Below are 23,798 nucleotides of genomic sequence, written 5' to 3'. Positions count from 1 at the left end.
GGTCGCCTGTTGCTATGGCAGCCTTCGCATTTACAACAACAAACACTGCAGCGCTATTAAAAGCTTGAAATGTTTCTATCGATTTTCTTCGGTTGAAACCTACATTTCTTCATATTTAGCCGTCTCAAACAATACAGTTTCCTTTACTTTCTTCTGCACTATTGATCTCTGATGTATACGCGTTCCTCTGGTGATCTAGAGTGTGTGCGTATGTGTGTACGTGTGTGAGGTGGCGCTGTTATATGATGACCACTTTCTTTTAGCAGGGTACAGCTCTTTTCCTCCCTCTGTTTTCATCAGTCCCTCTACTGTTCTCCTCTGTCTATGATCTTTGATGCAGGGTGAGGTCACTGCAGCTCCAGTTTTTTACAGGCAAATTCCCCAGTCTGTCTGCAGTGGGACGTGAGGCTCCTAACTGCTTCAACCACACACACGAGCACAGCAAACGCTGGGTTTGTCAAAGCTGCAGCACTAAAAAGATATTTGATATAAAAATAAACTGCTCATTTTAGCTGTAATTCAGTTATTAATCCCTGACATTTTGGGATAGTGAGTTGAAATGCGAGGATGAGTGCGTTACATTAAAATTATCCATTGTTCAGCTTTTTAGCTGTGCAACAGTTGTGTGGCTGAGCTCCAACTACTTTAATTGTTTTTTTCCCGGCATCCTTAGGACAGTTTACTTTTGTTGGGGGATTATGGATAGTGTGGGGGATCAGGTAAATGTTAAAGCTGTGGCCCACATTTCAGCAGCCAACTTGTAGGAGGCAAGGCACAGTGCCATAATGATGTGATGGCCCAGAATATGTGCCAAAACAATCATGTTTAATAGTTATTAGATTACTTAATCTATAATTGTTCACGTAGAGGCAGCAGCGTCCTCTCTGTCTGGGAGAGTGGGTTCTGACCTTTGCTCGTCCCGGTGGCAAATTCAGCAGTCTTCAAGAAATTTCATTCAGAGCTACAGCTAACAATTTTTATCATCACTTAATCAGCTCAACAGAACAGTGCAACAGCCAGTAATATAAAACAAAACAGTTGCAAAACAAACAAGGGAACAAGGGATCAGAAGGAGCAAAAGATAAAAGTATCAACCTTAGACTAGACACAATCCAACAGATCATTCTACGAAAAAATAAGGAATATATGTAACCATGAAATAATGAAATCAAATCCAGAGGATGAAAGAGGTATTTTAGGCTGTTTAGCCTAATGAAAAATGCATGAGGTCAATAAAATATATATTATCGGCCACGTATCTATGTGAAAGACACCCCACTAAAACCCTGATGCCTAAATCTGCTGGTGGTTTCACTATCTGCTTTGCCACTGTCCCCAGTAGAAGAAACGGTACAAAGCACATTTCTAAGCGTAGCTATCGTCCTTAATGTATTTGCATAATCCACAAAATGTAACAAGAAGGTTCATGTGGACTAATAGGATTAAGATTTTAAAATAAAGATCCCTCATATCCAGGTGGATTATTAGAGACCCTCTGTGTTATGTTATGAGAGGAAAGAAATGATCATAATTTTTTTTAAACTTTCACGATAAACATAAGGTGGTTTTGTTTTCCCACAATAAATGGTTGCAAAATATTAATGAACTTGATTATTTTATTATTCATCGTGTCTCTAGTGGCTGTAATTATTGAACAAGTTGCCTCAGGTTTTCGGTCCGAGCCCTATGGCGTGGGGAAGTGTCCTCCTGTAGTTTCTCCAATGGAAATGGGACACTTGGTGGTCTGCACTGATTTATTCAGACTGCCTGATTACTAATTGTCAAGCATGTAAATTGGAGTGTACTCACACTGACTAAACATCAGCATGCATCCCAGATTTATCTCTCAATATCATCTTATCACATGTCCATGTATTACTATATATCTTTTGTTGTGTTCAAACCAGCTCGTCTGTCACTTCATGAACCACAAAGCAGCAGAACACTCTTCGTCTTAATGAATGGAATTATATATGGTATGATCATCCACTCTTGTCCATACATGTGGAGATTAAGAGATGGGGGTGGTGATTATGTCATCTCTGGTGGCTCTCTATAAGTGGCTGAATAGCCCTTGAGTTGTTTTCAATCTGAAGTTGGCATGGCGATGTGTCTGTCAAGTGGTCACAGATGGTCTGGTGGGACGTCTAATATCCCACTGAAGCTGGATTCGCATTATTGCCACACTCACGATGCAGGAAAGACAATCACATGCCCTGATGTCTTGATTTATATCGCCGCTTCTGCTTGAACTAATTAAAAGGAACACGGCGTGGCTCTGATGTTGGATTTTATCAGCTAACTGGAAAGACTCCTGCTTCTGGGGGGGTTCTCATTTAATGCAGGGCAGGTTTTTGGGCATAAGAAGGATCTCTCACCGATGCTTGGGTTAATACATCGTGGCATCATTCAAGCAGCTGAAGTGGTCTCGAAACCAAACTTGCATGCATGCGACTGACTCTTGGTCAAGTAGCACTTAAAGAGCATGAAAATGATTCATACTGTCCCACTCCAATATGTTTAACTGCTAGTTAAGTCAAATTATATTTCCATCTGTAGTGAAAGCTGAATATTATCTACATATTCTCTCTATTTCCTCATTCTCACTATCTGCTGCTGTAACCGCTATTCTCTTCTTTTCTCATCATTCATTTAATAACTCAGGATCCAGGCTATGTCCTGAAAAATAGTGAAAAAAAGGATAGGACTATTTTGGAGCAAACTCAGGAACACACCCATTTTTCATTAAAGCAAATGAGATGCAACTTATAATGATGAGACTCTGCAGCCATCCCTTGACTTACTGATTAATACTGATGACCTTTGGATAGGAGATGGATATTATAAAATATTTAAAGGCTCTCTGTCCCCTTGAGACCACTGGCGTCACCATCTGCCTGGAACCCAGTGGGGAATCTGTTGCTGGGGTCACAGTTAATGGTAGAAACCCGGCTCACTCCACAGAGACACACTGAGTATGATGCCTTTATGTTTTTTTTGTTACAGGTTTTGAAAGAGGGAAGGAGGACCTCTTGTCTCTGCCTTTAAAAGAGGACTCACATTCTATTTCAAAGAGCAAGGTAAGATTCAGATCCTTCCACTGAGTGAGTGTTCTGTGATGGGTGGGTCGGATTGATTTGGGGCTTGGGTTTGCCTGTTGTAATGAGACTGGAGAATATAAGAGTTAGTGCACTTCTTCTTTCTGTTTTTCCCAGTCTGGCCTCAGGCACGTTTTTACATATCATACACTGCTCGCATTAAACATTTATCAACCAAAACTTAAACTCAGTCCTTCTTTCAAGTTAGATAAATGTGGAGGAAGCATGTCTCCTCTATCTGTCGAGGTCCACATCAAACATGTTTGACAGCACAAACGTGGGAGTCTCCCTCTGATTCACCGCAGAAGCACTTGCATCAGACTTGAATCCAATTAAATTCGGCAGTTTCCAACTTGTTGGACATTGGTCTGCCTCAAGAAGCTCTTGATATCAGCGAGGCCTCTAAAAGGCAAAGACAAGACTTTGATATTGTATATATGATAGTCGACCCATAGCTCAGTCTCATCTAAAGGAAACTGTGGGTAACGGTTCTGAAATGTACCGCGCCCTTAAGTCCTGACAGCTGATGTTTATTATTTATTTGCTATGTTAGCATAAGATAATTTCCTTCTTGATATCTGCATAGTGAAACCATGGTTGACTTGTGCTTTGAACACAACAGGGCTTATTTGCTTTTATAGCTTTTAAGATCATCTGACGTTGCATCTGAAGTTGTGAGAGATACATCAGATTTTATTTTTGTAAATAATGTGTGCAAACAAGTCATCATCTGGTGCGCGATCAGAAAGCAAACATTTCAGCTTCCACGTTCGTTATCATGCATCTTCTCTATTTCTTCAACCCTGCCTGTGGGCATTTAAGCAGCCCTGCTTTAAGATTCCCACACTGCACCACCTGTCTCTGCACTTTAAATATCTACTTGTAGAGGGAGCTGGCAGAGTCGCTCCTGCACTGGCATTTATAGGCTTCGTTCTGCCAACTGAGCTAAGTTTGGACCAAACCCAGGGATCACACAGACTTAGGAGGAAAAAGAAAACAATAGCTTACACAAGTACTCTATTATTGGTAAACCTCCAATGTGATGCCTTTATTTCAGTGGAGTTTGTTGATTGTAACATTTTTGGTAACAGATGTATTATTAACAGGGATCACACTGTATTTTAGATTGCATTTAGTCTTTTAGTCAGTGTGTTTTTAGAGCAGCTTACGCAGAGTGCAGGAGTAGAAAAAGCTGATGATTGTTATGTAGACTGCACACAGGTTGAAATCCTCACATTACATTACAGGTTACAATCACCAGACATGTTTGAGTAGTGTTTTTAAATATATTAGAGAGCACATGATAGAGTTACATGTAACGTTTGAAGAAGTCTTCAGAGATTATCTACTGACGTTCCTCTGTGTATTCACAGTCTGAAACAAAGCTGTACAATGGCTCAGACAAGGATGTGTCGGCGTCTGGAGGAAAGCTCACCAAGAAGGAGTCCCTCAAGGTAAATAAGCTTAAAATAACTTAAGTCTCACGACAACAGTCATGCTATGTATAGTCAAATGCTTATCGTTCATTCTAAAGGCCTTCTATATTCAGAAGAGGTTTGAAAAAGCTGCGTTTTTAGCATCTGTCGAAGCCGTGTCATGTCGAGTTGTGTAAGCTGCCCAGGATCAATTCGATTTACAAAAATGTATTTTCTTCTTAACATGCAGTGCTGGTAGCGAAACACACTGGACCTGAAATAGACTTGGAAGTGATCAGGATAATTTCACAGTTCCTTGATCATGGGATAAATTTCTTCTTGTTCCTGACGTCTTCTCAAGATTTGAACAAAATTTACTGTATCTATATTTTAGTTTTTTAAGTAAGAGGACCACAAAATCATCCTCGTTGCTCAAATCCTTTTACAAATTAAATAAAATAAAAAAGCTTGTTCTTCTCCATGTGCAAAGCTGCCGTGCATTGAGTTTTTATTGGAAAACTGTTAAGGAAAACATACAAAGAATACGGCCTTAGTGTACAAATACCATGAGTCATTATCTTCAAAATACTGTATATTGGATTGGATTCACTTTATTGTTCCTCCTTATTGTGCACCAGTGTCACCACAGTAAATGGAAGGCAGGATACATTACATTAAACTGAAGAATCAAAATGCAGCCGATACCTCACAATGCAGTCAGGAAGTGAGAAATTGAGTGTGATCCCACTGTTTCCAATTCAGCGATGAAGCGAGTGTGGGATTTTATTATTATTCACTGCAGTTGTGTAGATTGACTGGAAGCATTGTCTCTCTGTGTGTGCTCTCTGCAGGTGCAGAAGAAAAACTACAGGGAAGAAAAGAAGAGGGCGACCAAGGAGCTGCTCAGCACCATCACTGACCCCTCTGTCATCGTCATGGCCGACTGGCTGAAGGTGAGAGGAAGGGGTGGTTTGTTCGGGTTTACAGGAGCTTTACAGATAATTCCATTTCACACTCCATATAAAATCCTGCATAAAAGTGATTAAATGGATACGGTTGAGTAAAGAACAGACAATGCATCTTAGTTGAAATGTTTTCTTTTAAATGGTGTGATTGGTGCTTACAAAGCACTTTGCTGTTGTTGAAGGATTTAGTTTTATATCATCTATGTGTCTGAAGGTTGGATGTCTTAATATAAAAATGTCTCTCTGACACATTTTAATCAGGAAATAATTATACAAGTACATCATAAATTACGACACTTGGCTCCATCTAGCAGTTAAAGAATTGGCTCCAATTTACTCCACCTTAAATTCCAAATTCAATATGTTTTCTGCATTTGTGTTAACTTGGTGCAAAGGTGTAAAACAATCCAGATGTTTTACCATTACAGAATAAACCTCACTTAACATGTTCAGTGTGAATTCATAATTCAAGAGGGTTATTGTCATATTGGTCAAAGATGTGTAATAAAAGACAGAACATAATACAAATCAGGGAAATATACCAGACTAGAATAAAATTTTAAAAATACATATACTATAATAAAATAAGAATACTCAAGGACACAATTATGATAAATAATCTCTAATACAGAGAGTAACTTTGTTCAGGGAAAACCTTAGATTATCTGCCACTCATATTTTCCTCTCTAGATTCGCGGAACTCTGAAGAGCTGGACCAAGCTGTGGTGCGTGCTGAAGCCAGGCGTCCTGCTCATCTACAAAACCAACAAAAACGGCCAGTGGGTGGGAACGGTGCTGCTCAACGCCTGCGAGCTGATCGAGAGGCCCTCCAAGAAGGACGGCTTCTGCTTCAAGCTCTTCCACCCGCTGGAACAGTCCATCTGGGCTGTCAAGGTCAGAACTCACTATAAGACACAGGATTTACTCGGGTCAGTTATCATGGGATGTTGAGTTGTTTTTCTTCTATTTTAGGAAAATTCCCTGTCGTCCCCAATAAAGTATTTATTAAATTAAAAAGCAGAGAAAAACAGACTATTTAGCTTCACATTAACTTACTTTAAGAAACGGGAAATGAAAAATAGATGGAGGCATTCAAAGGTCACGGTCACAGTGAACTCATGTTATTGTGAATGGAACATATTAGGACTGCCCGTAAGGAATTTCATTACATCTGGCAAAATTCATTTGGACACTGATTTGATTTCAGTGGTCAAAGTTTCACGGTGGCTTCAAAACACTTGTGTTTGGCCACTTCATATGATTGCTAAGACTTTCTAAGAGATTTTTTTGTATTTGGGATACGAATATTTACATGGAAACTGCACTGGCTGGGGGAGGTATACAAAATCCTGCATCATCTATAAGAAACTGAGCAGTTGAAACTCACCCAGGAGTTTAGGCAGAGGCTGGGAAATTATCATCAGCAGCCTCTTCCATTCACTTCCACATTTCTATAATTCAGACCTGTAAATATATGGTTTCCCTCTTTCAAAGCATTTGGAAGAACAGTTTGTGGTCTAAGAAGGCTCTGACCGATATGTGCATGTATATCTATAAATAGGATACAGATCCCAGATGTCACATCTTATTTACTGTGCAGCAAGTATTTCTCATCTATCGCTAACATAGTTCCCAACGCCTATCAAATTCCTTTAAATATGTGCCATATTGATTTTACATTTATCTTTGTTGTTATTGTTGGAAAAAGTCCTTTATAGCTCTTATAGAGTAATCCCAATGTTGATTATAATAGAGTGATAATAGGAGAGCTAGAGACGAAGAGTAATGTCAGGGTTTTCTTATGCAGATGAGTTCAGTGTGTTTTCCGACCAGTGATGAATGAAACAAACTGAACACAAACAGATATTCATGTGGAGATCATCAGGGGATCAATGATTTTCCATTAAAAATAAAAAAGCCCTTTGTCCTCTGTAGTTAAAACAAACAGTCAAACAGCTGTGGATTTTTACTGTAATGAAGAGCTCATCTTTGTTTAATTTAGGACAGATGCAGAACATTATACGACACCCCAGCCATTTTCCTATTTGGCAGCAGCAGATTTTCCATTTGCTGATGTGTGTGCAGCTGTCTTCTCTCATCCACTTCAACTATGATTCCATTTTTCATCGCAGGCCTCGCATTTCAAGTGTTTTCTCCCTTTGTCAGCGTGATGAAAAGGCTTGAATCACAATTATCGTCCTGTGTTTTAGATTTCAGCGCTTCTTCCCTCTCCAATCTCCTCTTCACGATTGAGATAAACACTTCACTCATTCAGTTTCTGTAGCATCTGTCCTCTCTTTTAGATTATTTCATTATGACATAGTCACAAGTGTAGATTTCTGCTATTTGTACATAAACATCATACTAATAAATGATAAAGGAAATCACAAAAGAAATCTTCAAACCACGTCTAAAGAAAACGAGACAAAGATCAAAATGACAAATGCGCCAATAAGGACACTGAGTCAAAATAAAATCTCTCAACTCTTGTTCTCAACAGGGTCCTAAAGGGGAAGCGGTGGGCTCCATCACGCAGCCATTACCCAGCAGCCACCTCATCTTTCGTGCTACCTCAGAGTCTGATGGTAAGAGACAGGCTGTCATTCACTCTTCAGTAATGTGTCTGTGTTGTCCCAGTGATTGCACACATCATGTGACAAACCCCTAATATGGCAGCACAGCAGTATCAGCTCCATAATAATACCTGCTGCTAATTTGCTCAAATAACACAAGCCTTTTTTAAAAACCCATCAATTTATGTTATTTCTGATTAAGAAAACCTCACTTATTGTCTGATGGTCCTAACGTAAGACTGCCATGTTTATAGGGTAATCCATGGACAATTAAAAAAAAACACTCACAAAGAAAACACTCGGCCCTCATTTAGATTTGTAATCCCAATAAATAATGTTTTTTAAACATTCATATTTACAGATAAAATACATTTTAGAACATAAAATTGTTCTCAAATTCTGTATTACTTGTCATTACAGGGTATTAAGTTTAGATTGTACGGGAGGAAAAATAAGTCAAATTATGTATCGGAAGGCTGCAATATAACAAAATATAAAATGGGGAAGGGGTTGGAATATACATGTTTGTACTGTATAGGTATATATTACAAATATAAAGTGTTTAATAAGTCTGTCTTCTCTAGAAAGTCTACATTGTCCCTGGTTTTACAAAATGTAAAGGAACCCTCATAGTGTATAGGGTCTTTATATGAGCTGCAATTAGATTATTATCAAATAGAAGTTAAAATAGAATAAAATAAAGCAAGAGAGGGACCTGAGATGAATTTTGTAAGATCATTTTCATAAAGTTCTTGTCTATTGACAAAATGGGTGAAAGGTTTAAGCCACAGAAACTATGTGTCTCTGTCCATGGTGCTGAAACTTCCAAGCCATGCTCTCCCTTCTCCCTACAGTCTCTCTCCATGGTGCTGGAACAGGCAATCAAAAGCCAAATCAAAAATGGCGGCCGATTTGCTATTAAGTCTATAATTTTTCCTTTGCTTTTTTTCTTCAGTTTCTTGAGGTGCGAAAAATGCGCACACACAATATTGTGTCCTCAGAGATGCTTTAAAAATAAACACTTAGCCAGAAATATTTTTTTATTATATGCCAAAACTACGGGAAAAAAATTCCCCTCCTACATTTCATTTACATTGATGATATAAATATCAATATGAGAAAAAAAGATCCTTTAGGAATGATATAAAGAGTAGGGTTAAAAGTCCCGGAAGAACAAAAATCCCATCTAAACACAACGTTAAATGCATGTTCCTATTTGATAATGAATTGAAATCTTTCTCTCAGGTCGATGCTGGATGGACGCCTTAGAGCTGGCCTTGAAGTGCTCCGGCCTGCTGAAGAGGACCATGATCCGTGAGGGGAAGGAGGACATGAGCACAGTCGCCACTGGCGGAGAACACTCCATTAATTTCTACAGTCTCCTGCGAGCCCACAACATGCACGGTTTCCAGTGAGTACGGAATTAAAAAATCTGTACCTACAACTCACTTATAGTCTATAAAAGTGGCTAATCTATTTATATGTTCTTGTAAACCTCTCCACCACTCTATCCTCCTGTCTTCCCCCAGGTTCAGTGACAGTGACCATTTGAAAGACCCGGACCTGTACTCAGACAAGTCGGACCGGGAGGGGGAGCAGGACCACGAGGAGTCGGACCCAGAAGGCCTGGAGAAGAGCGAGGAGAGCGACAGCGACACGTCGGAGCGCCAAGACGACTCGTACATTGACCTGGATCCAAACGAACATCTGAGGGAAACCCCGTACCTGGAGCAGTCCCACGAGGAACTGGGAGAGGTAGGAGATGAAGAGTTTGATTCAAAACCGCTGTTCAATAAGAATCAATGTTGTCCAAGCATGTCTGCAAAAGTGGGACATGATCTTATAGGGTATTTTGTAACGGTTTTCATCCTTAGCTTCTCTCATGAAGGTTTGTTTCTTGTAATGAGGAGAACTTAGCATGTTTCTAAGTTGAGGAGATGAAGAAATCTGTAAATCTGACTTTGATCGGTGTAGCTGTGTGTGGGTGTCTGCAGTGCTATAACGACAAGTGTGAAAGTGCTGAAATGATTTCCACCCTGATGAAATCAGAGTTTGACAGCTCACTAATTAAACACCTACCGAAGCGAGGCAAATTGTTTATAGTGAGAAGCTAAATAAAGCCGCCTTTTGCACAGCAGTCTCCCACACAGCAGCATGTGTGGAGACACATGGGAGAATGTGAATGTTTTTATATAAATTTCACCTTGTTCCCCTCTACAAATCACAAATTTGACAAACCAATATTGTAGATTTAAAGTGTGGAAAATTGTGTTAAGCTAATACAAAAACTGTGTTCTCTGAGGCCCTGAAACAACACAGACTCCTCTCGATCATGAAGACCTGGAGGGAGGACAAACTACACAAACACACAAGCATTAAAATCAAGCATATGATTTAGGAGAAGAACACAAACTAGATATATAGTCAGTGGTGATTGCTTCATTATTGATGTGTGGTGTGTATGTTATGGTTTGTAGTTTTACCTAATGTCATAGAGTGGACAGAACTGATAGACACTTGGATACAATGTTCAGCAAGCAAATGTGGGTTAGTGGAACAGAGTGGGAGGCCAGTGGCATCCAGCTGAATCTGAACACCTGTGAGTGAATAGTAAGATGTCTGCGGTTTTATCACACTCAAAAAAATCATGGGCTCTCGTCCTCCCTGCGCTCTTCCTTCCCCAGGCTGGTGAGGCTGCACAGACCGAGACGGTATCGGAGGAGAATAAATCTCTGATCTGGACGTTGCTGAAGCAGGTCCGACCTGGCATGGACCTGTCCAAGGTGGTGTTGCCCACCTTCATCCTGGAGCCCAGATCCTTCCTCGACAAACTCTCGGACTACTACTACCACGCAGACTTCCTGTCAGAGTAAGTCCGGTCTTTTTGTTTTCACTTAAGGAGTTCTATGGTTTAGAGTCATTCCTGGAATCTATTTAGTTTTGTAAACCTTTAATTTGTCCAAAAAAATGTAATAATACTTGCATATTACCTAGTGTAGCAAGCCTCTGAAAAAGGAATATTGCACACTCATGGGGCAGCAAGGGTCTGTCTCTTTTTTGCCTGCGACTTGATTAATGGAAAAACAGGTAGACGGTTGCTATGTGCACCTCAGAGAGAGAAGTGAGAGACGTACCTGATGCACGGATTCAGAGGCGTCTGTCCACGCCTTCCTGCTCACTAATTATCACTGGTCAAGTTGACATGTCCTGTTGTTCCAGACAGGCTGTCCATTATAGAGCTGAGTGACAAGTTGAGCTATATATGATCACCACATGGACTCAGAAAACAAGAAAATCAAGATATAAATCAAGATATACACAGAGAATCTTTGCTCTGTAAATTTGGTCTGTGGATACTAAGAAAACTGGGCAAGCTCATCAAGAGAATTTCGCAACAGCAGATGGAACTTCTACCCACTGAGTTAAACAGTGTGTGTTCCAGACGAGCGTACGTTTAACTCTTTATTTGATTCTCAGTGCTGCGATCGAAGAGAACGCCTACAGCCGCATGAAGAAGGTGGTAAAGTGGTACATTTCTGGATTTTACAAGAAGCCACAGGTCAGCAGATTAAATACTTGACTTCATGTTGATGTGCTCCATAGATTCCAAACTGATTTCCAAACAGTACTCTAGAGAACATTGTATGTTGTTGCTTGTTAAACCACAGGGGTTGAAGAAGCCTTACAACCCCATTATTGGGGAGACGTACCGCTGCATGTGGCTCCACCAGAGGACAAACAGCAAGACGTTCTACATCGCAGAACAGGTAACAGAGAGATACCAAGACTGATTGGTTCACAGATCATTAGGCGTTTGGCCATATGACAAATACGTGGACCTCGAAATCACCTCTTTAGCATCCAAGCTGACTCACCGTTTGCTCCCAGGTTTCCCATCATCCTCCGGTGTCCGCCTTCTATGTCAGCAACAGGAAGGATGGGTTCTGCCTCAGTGGCAGCATCCTTGCCAAGTCGAAGTTTTATGGTACAAACACAAACACAACTAGAACCAAAATAATATCACCCACAAGAATCTTAACTCTGTTAAAAAAGTATATGCTAGTATTTATTTAGCTGCAGGTGTTTCTAGCTCTGACGCCCACTGACTGTAATATTCAAATTTTAGGTAACTCTCTGTCGGCCATATTAGACGGGGAGGCCCGTCTCACCTTTCTAAACCGAGGGGAGGACTACGTGATGAACATGCCCTACGCCCACTGTAAAGGTCAGAATTCATCCTCCACCCCATGATGACACTGAAGTGATGCTTTACGTAGCTGTAAGCTCTTTGAAATGTGCGATCTACATGAGCAGTGGAACCCGGACTATTCCAAATATTGTAGAACATTGCATGTAAGATGTTGTGCCATACCAAGGTAATGTACCTTACCAAGACTAGTTTTGTAGGTCTAAATTCTGATGTCTTATTAATTATTATTGATTAATCCATAGACTTAACTTTATATTGTCATTGAGCTCCACTTTTTGTTTTTGAGTAAAAAACACAGACAACTGATTATAATTTCATCTTGTGTATGACTTTTCCAGAGATCTGAGTTCACATAATGTTTTAATACTACTTGTCCGTCTGTCAGGTATCCTGTACGGCACCATGACACTGGAACTGGGAGGACAGGTCACCATTGCCTGTGAGAAAACCGGCTACAGCGCTCAGCTCGAGTTCAAACTGAAGGTACGACTGTGTTCTCAAATCCACGGATGTATGATTAGAAGATGCCTTTCCCTCTGTCATCTGTGATAGAAGTCAAGTTTATTTATTGAATCCTCCGACTTTTTGAGAACTAGAGCACAACAAGCTAAATCTTTGTATTTGTATAAACACACTGCCGACGCAGAATGAGACCTGATGAAGCAGACTGTTATTGCAGCAAGTAAACTGGATGTGTGTTCCCCGCTAATTCCCATCCTCTTTTTCCTTCTCTGTTACTTCCTATTCCACCTTTTTTGTTTTCTTCTGAATTTTCTCTTCTTTCTGCCTCTACCCCCTCATCCTCCTTTCCCCCTCTCTCCTTACCCCTCCTCCCTGTCTCTCTCCTCTCTCCTGCAGCCATTCCTGGGCAGCAGCGACAGTGTCAATGAGATCTATGGAAAGATCAAGCTGGGAAAGGAGGTGTTAGCCACACTAGAAGGACACTGGGTGAGTCTCTGATATATGTGAATATCAATGTCAATAGAATTTTCACCATTATTTTAATTTATAACCACAGTTTTAGCAGATATATGTAAATGAAAGAATAAATCCAATGCCAAGGTAGAATTTGTCTTTAAAGGCGACATTGTTATGACACTTACAGGACAGCGAGATCTTCATCAATGACAAGAAGACGGGGACGGTGGACACTTTCTGGAATCCGACGCCAGAGCTGAGACAGAGTCGACTGACCCGCTGCACAGTCCCACCAGAGGACCAGGGGGAGTTTGAAGCAGAAAGGTTAGCTCAACTGAATGAGAATAGAATGAAGACACATTCATGACAGCGTGTTTTACTCTACTTGACCAACTTGTTCTCCGTCCGTCCGTCAGACTGTGGCAGCACGTGACCCGGGCCATCAACAACAAGGACCAGACCGAGGCCACCAATGAGAAGTTCTTTCTGGAGGAAGCTCAGAGGAAGTCAGCCCGCGAGCGGAAAGCAAAGTGCGAGGAGTGGATCTCCGCCCTGTTTGAGCAGGACCCCATCACTGGAGAGTGGCATTACCGATATGCTGAGTGAGTGATTATTCTCCTGCAGCATGACATCACTTTATCGGGCAGAAATGAGATGGCTCTATCACATCTACTGCACCGAACACACTTCTATAATAAAAAACGTATTTTATGCGTTATGCTTATAACGTACATTTGGAATGACCCAGTACAGGCTTACTGGTACAAGACCTATCATATATCTCACCCGATGGTTTTTCACATTAACACATAACAAATACAGAAAAGATATTATGGTTTTTGGATAAAGATCCCTAAAATATAATATTGAATAATATGTGTGTCCTAAGTTACTCATTTATAAGACGCTTGTGCCCTCTTGTGGTAAACTATGCAAGGAAGACACCGTTTCAAACAAACACAAATATAATTGGCTTGACCCTACTGCACTGTACAATTTCTTGTGACAAGGGTCTTTACAATTCAAGCTAATATCGGTCACTTTTATCAGTCTATCTATTAGACCCGGTCCACTTACAAATAGGAAACAAATTATCCAGACATGCTCGGCAGCTCTGGATAATTTGTGGAGGAAGTAACTTGGCATTTTGATATTTATTACAGGTTATCTACATATTATAGCATTTTATATAATAATGGAAGAAAGTTAAAAAAAGATGATATTAAATTGGTTCAATTAAAAGTCGCTTTACTCTAAATATGTGTGTTTATGATATACTGAAAGGTGTCCTTGCCTGTCTAGAAAGTGACAAATATTTTATTATTATTAAATTGACTTATATATTATTATTTAGTAGAAATCCTTTCAGAAACCTTAATGAATTTTTCTTTGCACAGTTGTTTAAATGATTTGTTTCGCATCTAGATTATAATTCATTAATGCTTTAGTTCTTTCCCCCATCATCAATATTGAGTTGTCCACTGAGACATGGTGCCATCTAGTGTTGACTACCTTTAACTGCAACTCTGCGTCTTGCATCCCCCTCCCCAGCACAAGGCCATGGGATCCACTCAACGACCTGATCCAGTTTGAAAGGGACGGCTGCATCCAGACCAAGGTCCGACACCGCACCCCTATGGTACGTTCTGGCAGTCTTATTAGTCTGAGTAACCAGGGGCCGCGGAGGGACAATTGCAAGTGCCAGGTAGGTTGTCCCGATCGAAAAGCCGCCATTAAAAACAACACAAAAAAAGCATCTCGCCGCCTCAGCCACCTTCCACGCAGCACCCGTTGCACTGCCTTCATTGTCGCTTCTTCCGTGTGTGTCGTCATCGCTGTGCTGCCACCGCCGCCGTCGCCACTGTCCTTTTATGTCTCTCCACCTTTTTTTTTTTTGGTTTTTTTCTTGCCATGGCACCAGCTGTTCTCTTTATATGGGAGGGAAGTCACACTGCAGGAAATCCAACAGTTGTTCCTTCCTTTTCTGGCATTTGTGCAGAGGCGAAACACCAGCAGGGTTCATGTAACCATCTGTGCTTCAGATGTAATATTAAAAACTATGAAGTTGTTGATTTGTAGTCAGTTTGTGAGAAATTATTAGCAAGTGATTAAAAGTTCTGATAAACACTTCCTGTTCAGCATCAAATGGGAGTCAAAGAAAGTTAGTGAAGTAAATCTTTTTAAGCCCTGTGTACATCGAACCCAACCCAGATTTACAGATGGTGACTCCCTGTACAGAGTCATTGAGAGAGATCAGCATCATCAGCTTCATCCATCACATCAACCGACCACTGCCATCAAAGCCTGGCTGCTTTAAGGCCTCATTTCCCGCCCTCATCTTCATTCTGTCTGTTCCTGTGTCGTGGTCACTCACAGACTCTTTACTTTGACTCAGCTGCTGGTCATTTATTTGTGTTTGTTCAAAGTAAACACCTGCCAAGGGTCCAATCCAGTGAAGTTTCTCTTGGGTGGATAGTTGTTTTAATACCAGGTCTGAACAGGGTCTCTCAGTTCTTTAAAGTTCTAGATTTGGACTCATATCAGGCCCTTATTGGCTCGTCGTCACACGGTTCAACCCACAGCAATGATATCAAGTTATTATCTTATCTACTTAAACCACTACAAGGTCAATTTCGTTTTTTATTCTTCACAAAAACTTTAAATAACATGACTTTCGTAACTAAATAGTACTAGAAGAGAGGAAATCATTTTTAACAAGTATATACAGTATATTTTAAAGGTGAAGTTTTTGGAAAAATAATTACTTCTATACATTTAATAATTCATCGCCTTATTTATTGTTTGTGCAGTTGAACTTTTAGACGTTTTGGTTGTTTTGTGAAGTCAAATATGAAAAGTTTTAATTCTACCAAATCAAAACCCTGGGGCGTGCAAACTGCACCCCATTAAAACAGCACTAAGAGTTACAGCTGCCACCCACTCAGAGTTTAATCCATTTGAACTGAATAATGTTCATCTACCAGCTCTTGGCAGGTTTAGATAATTTGTGTATTCTGAATGTAATTTGCTGATGTCCCAGCATGCCTTGCACTTGCATGTTTGTGTGGGAGTTTGCGTGGGGGGGATGAACTTCTTTGTTGCATTGATGTGAACTGAAACAATTATTTGTCTGTACATGTGTGTACTCTAACATTCAGTCTGTTTGTGTTTGCTTTATTTGTTTGTAACCGACGTGTGTGGCCTGTTTTTTGACCTGCTCATCTCTGTGTATGTGTGTGTGACTCTGTGTGTGTGTGTGTGTGTTGGTGTGAATAGGTGACGGTGCCAAAGAGGAAACATAAGAGCGACAAGCCCAAAAGTCCAGAGAGTGGCTGCTCTTCACCGGAACCCGACCGTCAGGACTCGTCTGGCAGCGAACGTGAGTCTTGTTCACTCAAATTCATGCTGGTGCAAACGTACTGGAAAACACGAATAGAGGTTTTCTGCACTTTTGATATAAAATACAGTTTTTGTGTTTGTTAATATTTTGTTATATTAAAGTGAAATCTAAATATCACAGATACTGCACTCTATTATTATAAGAGACCAATTATCTAGCGATACTAGCGAGCGATGAAAAACACATTGCTAAAGTAATTTAGTAAAAAATGTAATTAAATTCAATCCATACTGTTGTGTAAATAAAAATAAATATTTTTGTTGTGTCCATCCTAAATGACCCAATTTTACCTGAAAAATGCATTTATTGGTTTTTATTTAGGTAATTGGGTCATCTAGTATTTAAAAGGGTTCCAGACTTTTTTTTTTATATTTCCTTTTGTGAACACAGAATTTCCTTGTTGCATTTTGTTGCAGGACACAAAAGCAAACACAACAGTCGGCTGAGGAAAAAAGGAGCCGACCTCACTGAACTTCAAAGTGCCATTGAATCCATAAAGAAGACGCAGGAGGACATCAACAGGTGAGACGGACTTTAGCCACGTTGTGATGCTCGTGGTGCCATTTGTGAGTTTTCAGCCCCTACATCTAATGTGTGTGTGTGTGTGTGTGTGTGTGTGTTGGCAGGAGCATCAGTGTGCTGCGGAGTCGTGCGTCGGGCCGGACAGAGGGCGGCTCCTTCCTCCAGCAGCGCGACTACATCATCATCATTTTCCTCATCCTCCTTCAGGTCGTGATCAACTATGTCTTCAAGTAGCAGCCATACCCCACAGAGAGAGCGTGATGCCCTTACACACACACACACACATATATATATATATATATATTGTACACACACACTCTGAGCCTTAGGCTTCACAACGGGGTACGAAGAGTATAAACTTTGACCTTTTAAGTGACAGTCTCCACCCACTGTGTTCATCCGTCTTTATTGAATCTAACTGCAACACGTCCAGTGGAGAAGTGGAGACCTCGACACACAGAGAACAGAGACTTTTAAAAACTCTTTATTTATTTTCAACCTGTCCATTCCGAAACTCTTGAGAGATCCGAAGATTTCAAGGCGGAGAGGAGCAGCGGAGAGGAGTCATCCGTGTTGAAAAGTCTCGACTGCCACTCTGAAGCTTATTGATTTGCCTTGATGTAAAGAGGCAAAGACAGCAGCCATTTTTTAGCTGTTCTTTGTGTTTGTTTTTGTTTCTGTTTTGTTTTGTTTTTCCACCAATGATTGGACACAACTGTGTTGATTCACATTCGACCTCAAAAGACAGGGATCATCTTCACCCGCGGACGAGTACCATCACTCAGACGGTAACCAAGACAAAGAAGTAACCTTTTATTTGGATATTTTCGTGTTGTTGCTCTTCTGGTGTGCTTGGCGTGTCCTGGTCTGCGTGGAACAAACAAGCGACGATAAGGGAGATGGAAACAAAGTGGTCCAAAAAGCGATGTGACTTATTTTTTTATTATCACATACTTTCACAGAGGCTCACGCGGGGGGGGAAAAAACGAGCGAGACAAAATAACACAAGTGATACTGTCAAAAGGAACAGAAGCTATACTTTCTGCTGTGTAATAAAATGTCACCTTTTGCATACAAAGTCAATGTTTAAGAAAAAAAATGAAGTCCGATGTTTGACACAGCGTCATTGTATACCGTAGCGTGTACAGAAGGCGGCGTGGTTAGGACATTAGCCCTATGTACAGTATTTTTGTTTGAAGGCACAAATGCACTGGAAATGTTTGTATTGTAAATACATTGGTCATTCTTTCAGTTCAAATGGTGCTCAGGTGCATCACAGTACTTTTTACATTTCTGCTCCGAGGTCCGGGGAGTCCACAGAGGGCCAAAGAATGACTTTTCTAACCACTGCCCTGGTTTCAGTTAAAAGGGAGAATGACACGTTAAGCGTCGGTAGTGAGGAGTTGGTTTTTAATCGAGGCAAAACACGAATTCACCAAAATTCCAAACGACGCGGTCTTAGATCCGATGACACGATGAAGGAAAAGAAATGGAAGTGCTCTCATTCGTTTTCTCGACGGTCAGATGAGACAATCGATACCACTCTGTTCAGGTCAATTATCACTCGCACAGACTGAGGTGACCGGAGGAAACATTCAGTATTCATTCTATAGAAATCTCTGAATACATCTAAAGCTCAGAGACCATTTTTACTATTCATGTGGCAGTTACACAGTTTTGATGTGACGCTAGAATCAGGAAGTTACTGCTCCCATTACAAAATGATTCCATCCCATCAATCATTTCCAAAACACAATATCATATTAATTTAGTGAGCGTGCAAGATGTAGTTTTTCTGGGTGAACACTAAAGAACGTGTTGGACTTGACTTCACATTAAACCACGTAAACAATAATAACCAAAGAAAAGGAAAGAGGTGAGGGTGTGTGTGTGTGTCTCCCACGGTCTCACCGTCCACAGTTCAATGCCTACATAGATCAACCTTCATGTCCGTCATGCAGAGTGATATCAATCGTCTTATCTCACTCTCAACAGGAAAGTGAGTAAGTGTGTTTCCCAACACTAAACATATAACTGTGTTTGTTTGCCTGTTTCAAAAAGTGCCTGTCAGTGGGTGAAGTTGTGACACAAAAAAGAAGCTTGATGGGTGGAATGGGATCTATCGATGCTGCGTTCAAGACACGTGGTGAAGTTCCGATTTTTAGGCTTCTAACCGTTTCCCGGCACATGAAGCCAAACTTTAACAAATACAAAACATGGCTGACCGTTATGTCCTGTTTTAACCTCAGTGTAAGTGCAGAACAGATTTTAATATCTAATAGTATGTATAGTATTTTAATTAAAAAGAGGCAAATATATTTAAAGTTGCCTTTTAGTTTGTTTTTTTTATGGTACATGGCGTCAGACATCTGCTTCTCCAAGGCTTTGAAATAAAAGAGTTCTACTTGAACATAGCGTGAGATGGAAATAAAAGGGAAGGAAGGAAGGAAAAGAGTGGTTCTTGAGAGAATCCAAGGAAGGAAGAAAGACAGACAGAAGGAAAGAAAGAGTGGGATGGAAGGATAGAAGCAAAGAAAGAGTGGTTAATGAGAGAATCCAAGGAAGGAAGAAAATACAGATTCATTCCTCCGTTACTTCATGTCCAGCCCTATGTATCAGAAAGTGCTGCATAAAGCAGAGTCCAGACTGAGCCATGGAGGAGAAACCCCCCCCGAGCTGCACCATCACGGCATCAAACATCACTTCCAGTGCTTTTGCGTCTCAGATGTTAACCAGGAAAACTAGCGATAGACACTTTAGCTGCAGAGGAGACGTGCAAATTTTTTCTACCTACTAGTATCGAACATAGTGAACCATTCCAGATGTACTCGAGTACCGGCCAAACTCAAGTGTGTAGAGTAGAAGTCGGCCCCCCCCCCCTACCCCCCCCGTTCACTGTGTAAATATCCAATGGGACGGCTCGTCTCCTCACGGGTCGAGCGCGGGCCGTTTTTAACAACGAGCTTTTTCGCAAACACACAGACACTCCCGCGCTCTGTGCACAAGCCAGTCTTTTCAACCTTGTGTGTCTTTCTGTCCGCTCACTCTGTAGATGCACATGCACGTAGGCAAAAACCGAGGACAACAGATTAGCGGGTGTACACAGATAGATTCCTATTGACGGCCTACAGGTGTTTTGTGTGGTTCAGCAGTAGCTACCTGCAGCTTCAAACAAAACAAGTAATGTTTGGCATAACAACCTTGACAAATCAGGGGATTGTGAGGAATAACTAGGTTAAGGTGTGTGTTTGGCTCTACTACCCAGGAAATCCAATTCTCCCAGTGATCTGTTTAACCTAAGATTACGTTTGGACATTTGACGGATTCACTGACGGCTGAGGGCAGCACACAGTCAGGCTCTTCTTTCAAACATTCAAGTACTCGCCGGGGCCATTTCGAAAGATCAAACCTACTTCTGGACCATATCGGGAAATATTTATTTTTTTGTGTGTCTCTTGTCGCCTGTCATGATGTTAGCCTTGTCGACGTTTACATATCCGATTGCCTCAGCCGTCAGCTGACTGTTAAGCGAAGGAAAACTTTGTAACCCCCAACGCAGGTATTCAAGACAAAACTGGTAGCATCATCAGGAGCCGGCTGTACCCCCTCCCCCCCCCTCCCCTACCCTCCCGTAAGTTACCCGGCTGGCCCGTGTGTATCTGTACTTGTTTTTTTTTTCCTTTTCATGGTCGTGTGTGTATCCCCATTGCCTCAAATCGCTGATCTTAAATAGAGAATCCAGATGTTAGAATGTGGAGATAAACATATTATATACCAGTGCCTTCTAGAGTCAGGCTGGGGAGGGGGTGTATAGGGAGGTGGGAGGAGGGGTGAGGGGGTGTGGCACGGCACGGAGCATCCAGATCTAGCCAGAGTCGTACGTCTTAATGGGACCAGAGGACCTGGACGTGGTCTGGGACTCTGGGACGTGTGGACGTGCCATACGAAGCCTTAGAAACGAGTCTGATTCCGGCTCCACAGTTTGCCGCCTCCTCTCCTGACGCGTCGCTATAGTAACGCACCTGTAGGCTTGCGGATGCTGATTCCTGCCACAGGAGTGAGAGAGGGAGGGAGGGTGACCGTTTCTCTCTCTCTTTCTCTCTCTTTCTCTCTCTCTCTCTCTCCCGCACACACACACACACCAAATTCAGAGAGAAATAAACATCTCCGCTGTCTGTTGTTGTATCTGTAAATTAACACGATTTATTTATTACTCTTTTTCTATGTGGGTTCATGTTTTTCTTTTTCTTTTTTGTTTCTGCCTGTAGCCTCAGATCACCGTTCTGTTTCCTCACCGAACGTTTTTCAGAATTGATTTTAGAGTTTTATTCCGCTCCTCGTTACTTGGCGTAACAACTGTCCTCAACTTGTGCACTCTGTCAACTGATAACTGCCCCACAACCCCCCCCCCCCCCCCCCCACACACACACACACACACTTTTCCTATCTTAGTATCTGAATATATTTACTGTATCTCCATGGCAACTATAACTTCTTAGAAGTTGATGGTCACATGTAACAAATAACAGAATAAAAACAAGTGACATCCCGGTGTCTTCTCTGTGTGTTTGATTTGAAGCAGCTGTTTATGGGATTTTTTTCTTCTTGAATAATGCAGTAGAGGTCAGAGACTTGTTATTGTTAAGATCATCTTTCCAAAATAGTTTTCCATTTATTTTTCATCGTTAAACTGCGCAACATGAACGAGGCATCATTGTAGTAATTAAATCAATAGGTCAAAGCTAAATGCAAATAGAAACATTGGCATTCTCAGGTTTCAGCTCAATTAAAAAATTATCTAATGACATCAGAAACAACTAATGGTGTAAAACGAATGAAGTAACATGCATGAAATGAAAATAGATTGAAATATGGAATGAAAGTGAGGTTTGGATGATCTAGGAGGGGAGCTGGTTTAGAATTTATAGATTTAAGGTTGGATTTAATTGAATTTAGTTGGTTTTGTATACTTGCTTCTCATTTCCTCTTCAAATAAACAATTTTATCCTTTCCTTTTTATTTAATATACAGTTATGGCCCTGAAATTTCACATTTCACTCATCTGATGAACTTTAAAGGTAAAGAAAGGGTGATTTATTTCATTTCATTAAATGCTCGTGCAGATGATAGGCCAAGCTCCTTTTTTGTTACGGCTGTGAAGGACCTAGTTGATGCCATGTGATCATTTAATCTGAGTTGGCAGTTGGCAAATATTAGATAAATTATACATAAACCGAATGTATGTTAACCCCAGTAAGTATGTGTCAGCCCAAGTAAGCTATAGTGTAGTTTACATTTTTCAAAATGAAATTATATTTATGAATTCATTTGTCTTTCTAATTGGAAACTGTATGCGTTTGCATAAAATCACATTTGTACCAAGAAACATTTGGATTCCCTGTAATACCACTCAGCCACCTTTAGAGGGCGATGTAACACTCTTTCCCTGCTGATGGCCAGTTGATTTTGAGTTGATCAGAACCTACATCCAGCTGCTGCAGGATCATATGCTGGGATCTTCTCTTTATAAGCTGCTGTTGCCCTTGAGCAAGACGGTAACCGGACGTTAAAGACCGTGATTGTGCTGCTGAGGGTTTAAGATGTGAAAGTGATGCAGGAAATGTCTTTTTTAGAATATTTTTCACCATTATGGGTCAGAACGAGGAAAACTAAATAATGTTTAGACTAATACACTAAGACACAAGACATATGTACACAGTTGTCAGCATTATAATACAAACTAACACATAAACAACATATGTACAGTGTTTTATTTTTTTACTTTTTAACCATTACGTGAGATTATATATGATTATCCTTTTTAATAACAGGGACACAATAGGCTCTATGTCAAAAGTAAAAGTTGAGGGATTATTTAGGATAATTAACAATAAACATTCATGGTATAGGCAAATTAACATATTTACTTTAATAAGAAATGAAATTAGTCCAAGTAGGTGTCAATCTTGTCTTTTGAATTTCTCCAAACAGCATCTAAAACATGTGAGAGAGTGATGTGAAGGTTAACCAGTTGTTTCAATCCAGTCGTGCACGGTGTCATTTCCTCAGTCAAGGACGTTGGCAGAGGTTGGGAGAGCGGAACAGTCTTTCCTGTCCCTCTCCGATAACAATAAAACCATCTGGTGTCAGTCCCCACTCCAGTGGAGGGAGAGAAATGAGAGAGACTCATGTGGAGAAAGGGCAGACAGGAGGAGACTGAAGAGCAAGGAAAGGACAAGAAAGGTGGAAGAAGCAGAGGAAGCAAGGTGACAGGAAGGATTAGGGAAGGAAACGTTGGATGGACAGAGGGAGAGGAAAGATAAATAATAACAATTAATTCACTATGTTCTTAATATTTGTTTTATCAGTTTATCATCTTTAATGCGGAGTAAACTGTATGTAGTCTTTTGACAGAATTTGTCATTATTGTCATTAAGCTTCTCTCGATGCTTCTTGGAAAGTGGTCTTATTAAACCTCCAGCCCACTTTGAAGTGTTTCTTTTGTAGTTAGAGGCCAAGTGGACGTGGCAGCCATGTCCTGACTGAGGGGCCACTTCCTCTAGCAGATACACAGGTCAGTCAGGGGCTCAGTTATCCTGGTGATTGGACAGTATAGTGTATATGATTTATTTATAAAAGCCTCTGTCGAGCTACAAGCTGAGAGCTCATCACTCTACAACCTCAACATTTCACCAGG

General features: G+C 40.8%; 1 protein-coding gene across 5 annotated transcripts in view; it reads left to right on the top strand.

Annotated features, from left to right (window-relative positions):
* Positions 1-21,650, top strand: part of osbpl8 (oxysterol binding protein-like 8) — an 81,591-nt gene extending 59,941 nt beyond the window's left edge. For 3 of the 5 annotated variants that reach the window (XM_062382709.1, XM_062382707.1, XM_062382710.1), the window contains 20 exons: positions 3,007-3,080; positions 4,472-4,552; positions 5,365-5,466; positions 6,169-6,372; positions 7,979-8,063; positions 9,297-9,462; positions 9,581-9,806; positions 10,736-10,920; positions 11,529-11,610; positions 11,720-11,818; positions 11,940-12,036; positions 12,178-12,276; positions 12,647-12,744; positions 13,120-13,209; positions 13,367-13,503; positions 13,596-13,781; positions 14,731-14,884; positions 16,456-16,558; positions 16,996-17,101; positions 17,206-21,650. In XM_062382709.1, the coding sequence (XP_062238693.1) occupies positions 3,007-3,080; positions 4,472-4,552; positions 5,365-5,466; positions 6,169-6,372; positions 7,979-8,063; positions 9,297-9,462; positions 9,581-9,806; positions 10,736-10,920; positions 11,529-11,610; positions 11,720-11,818; positions 11,940-12,036; positions 12,178-12,276; positions 12,647-12,744; positions 13,120-13,209; positions 13,367-13,503; positions 13,596-13,781; positions 14,731-14,884; positions 16,456-16,558; positions 16,996-17,101; positions 17,206-17,335 (2,504 nt within the window). In that variant the 3' untranslated portion in view covers positions 17,336-21,650. The remainder of the gene's footprint in view (positions 1-3,006; positions 3,081-4,471; positions 4,553-5,364; positions 5,467-6,168; positions 6,373-7,978; positions 8,064-9,296; positions 9,463-9,580; positions 9,807-10,735; positions 10,921-11,528; positions 11,611-11,719; positions 11,819-11,939; positions 12,037-12,177; positions 12,277-12,646; positions 12,745-13,119; positions 13,210-13,366; positions 13,504-13,595; positions 13,782-14,730; positions 14,885-16,455; positions 16,559-16,995; positions 17,102-17,205) is intronic. The other 2 variants (XM_062382708.1, XM_062382711.1) reach the window with 1 other exon arrangement.
* The last annotated feature ends 2,148 nt before the right edge of the window (positions 21,651-23,798 follow it).

This window comes from Platichthys flesus, chromosome 23, assembly GCF_949316205.1.
Source record: "Platichthys flesus chromosome 23, fPlaFle2.1, whole genome shotgun sequence".
Taxonomy (NCBI): Eukaryota; Metazoa; Chordata; class Actinopteri; order Pleuronectiformes; family Pleuronectidae; genus Platichthys; species Platichthys flesus.
The sequence above is the reverse complement of the archived record's forward strand: the minus strand, read 5'-3'. Positions and strand labels throughout refer to the sequence as shown.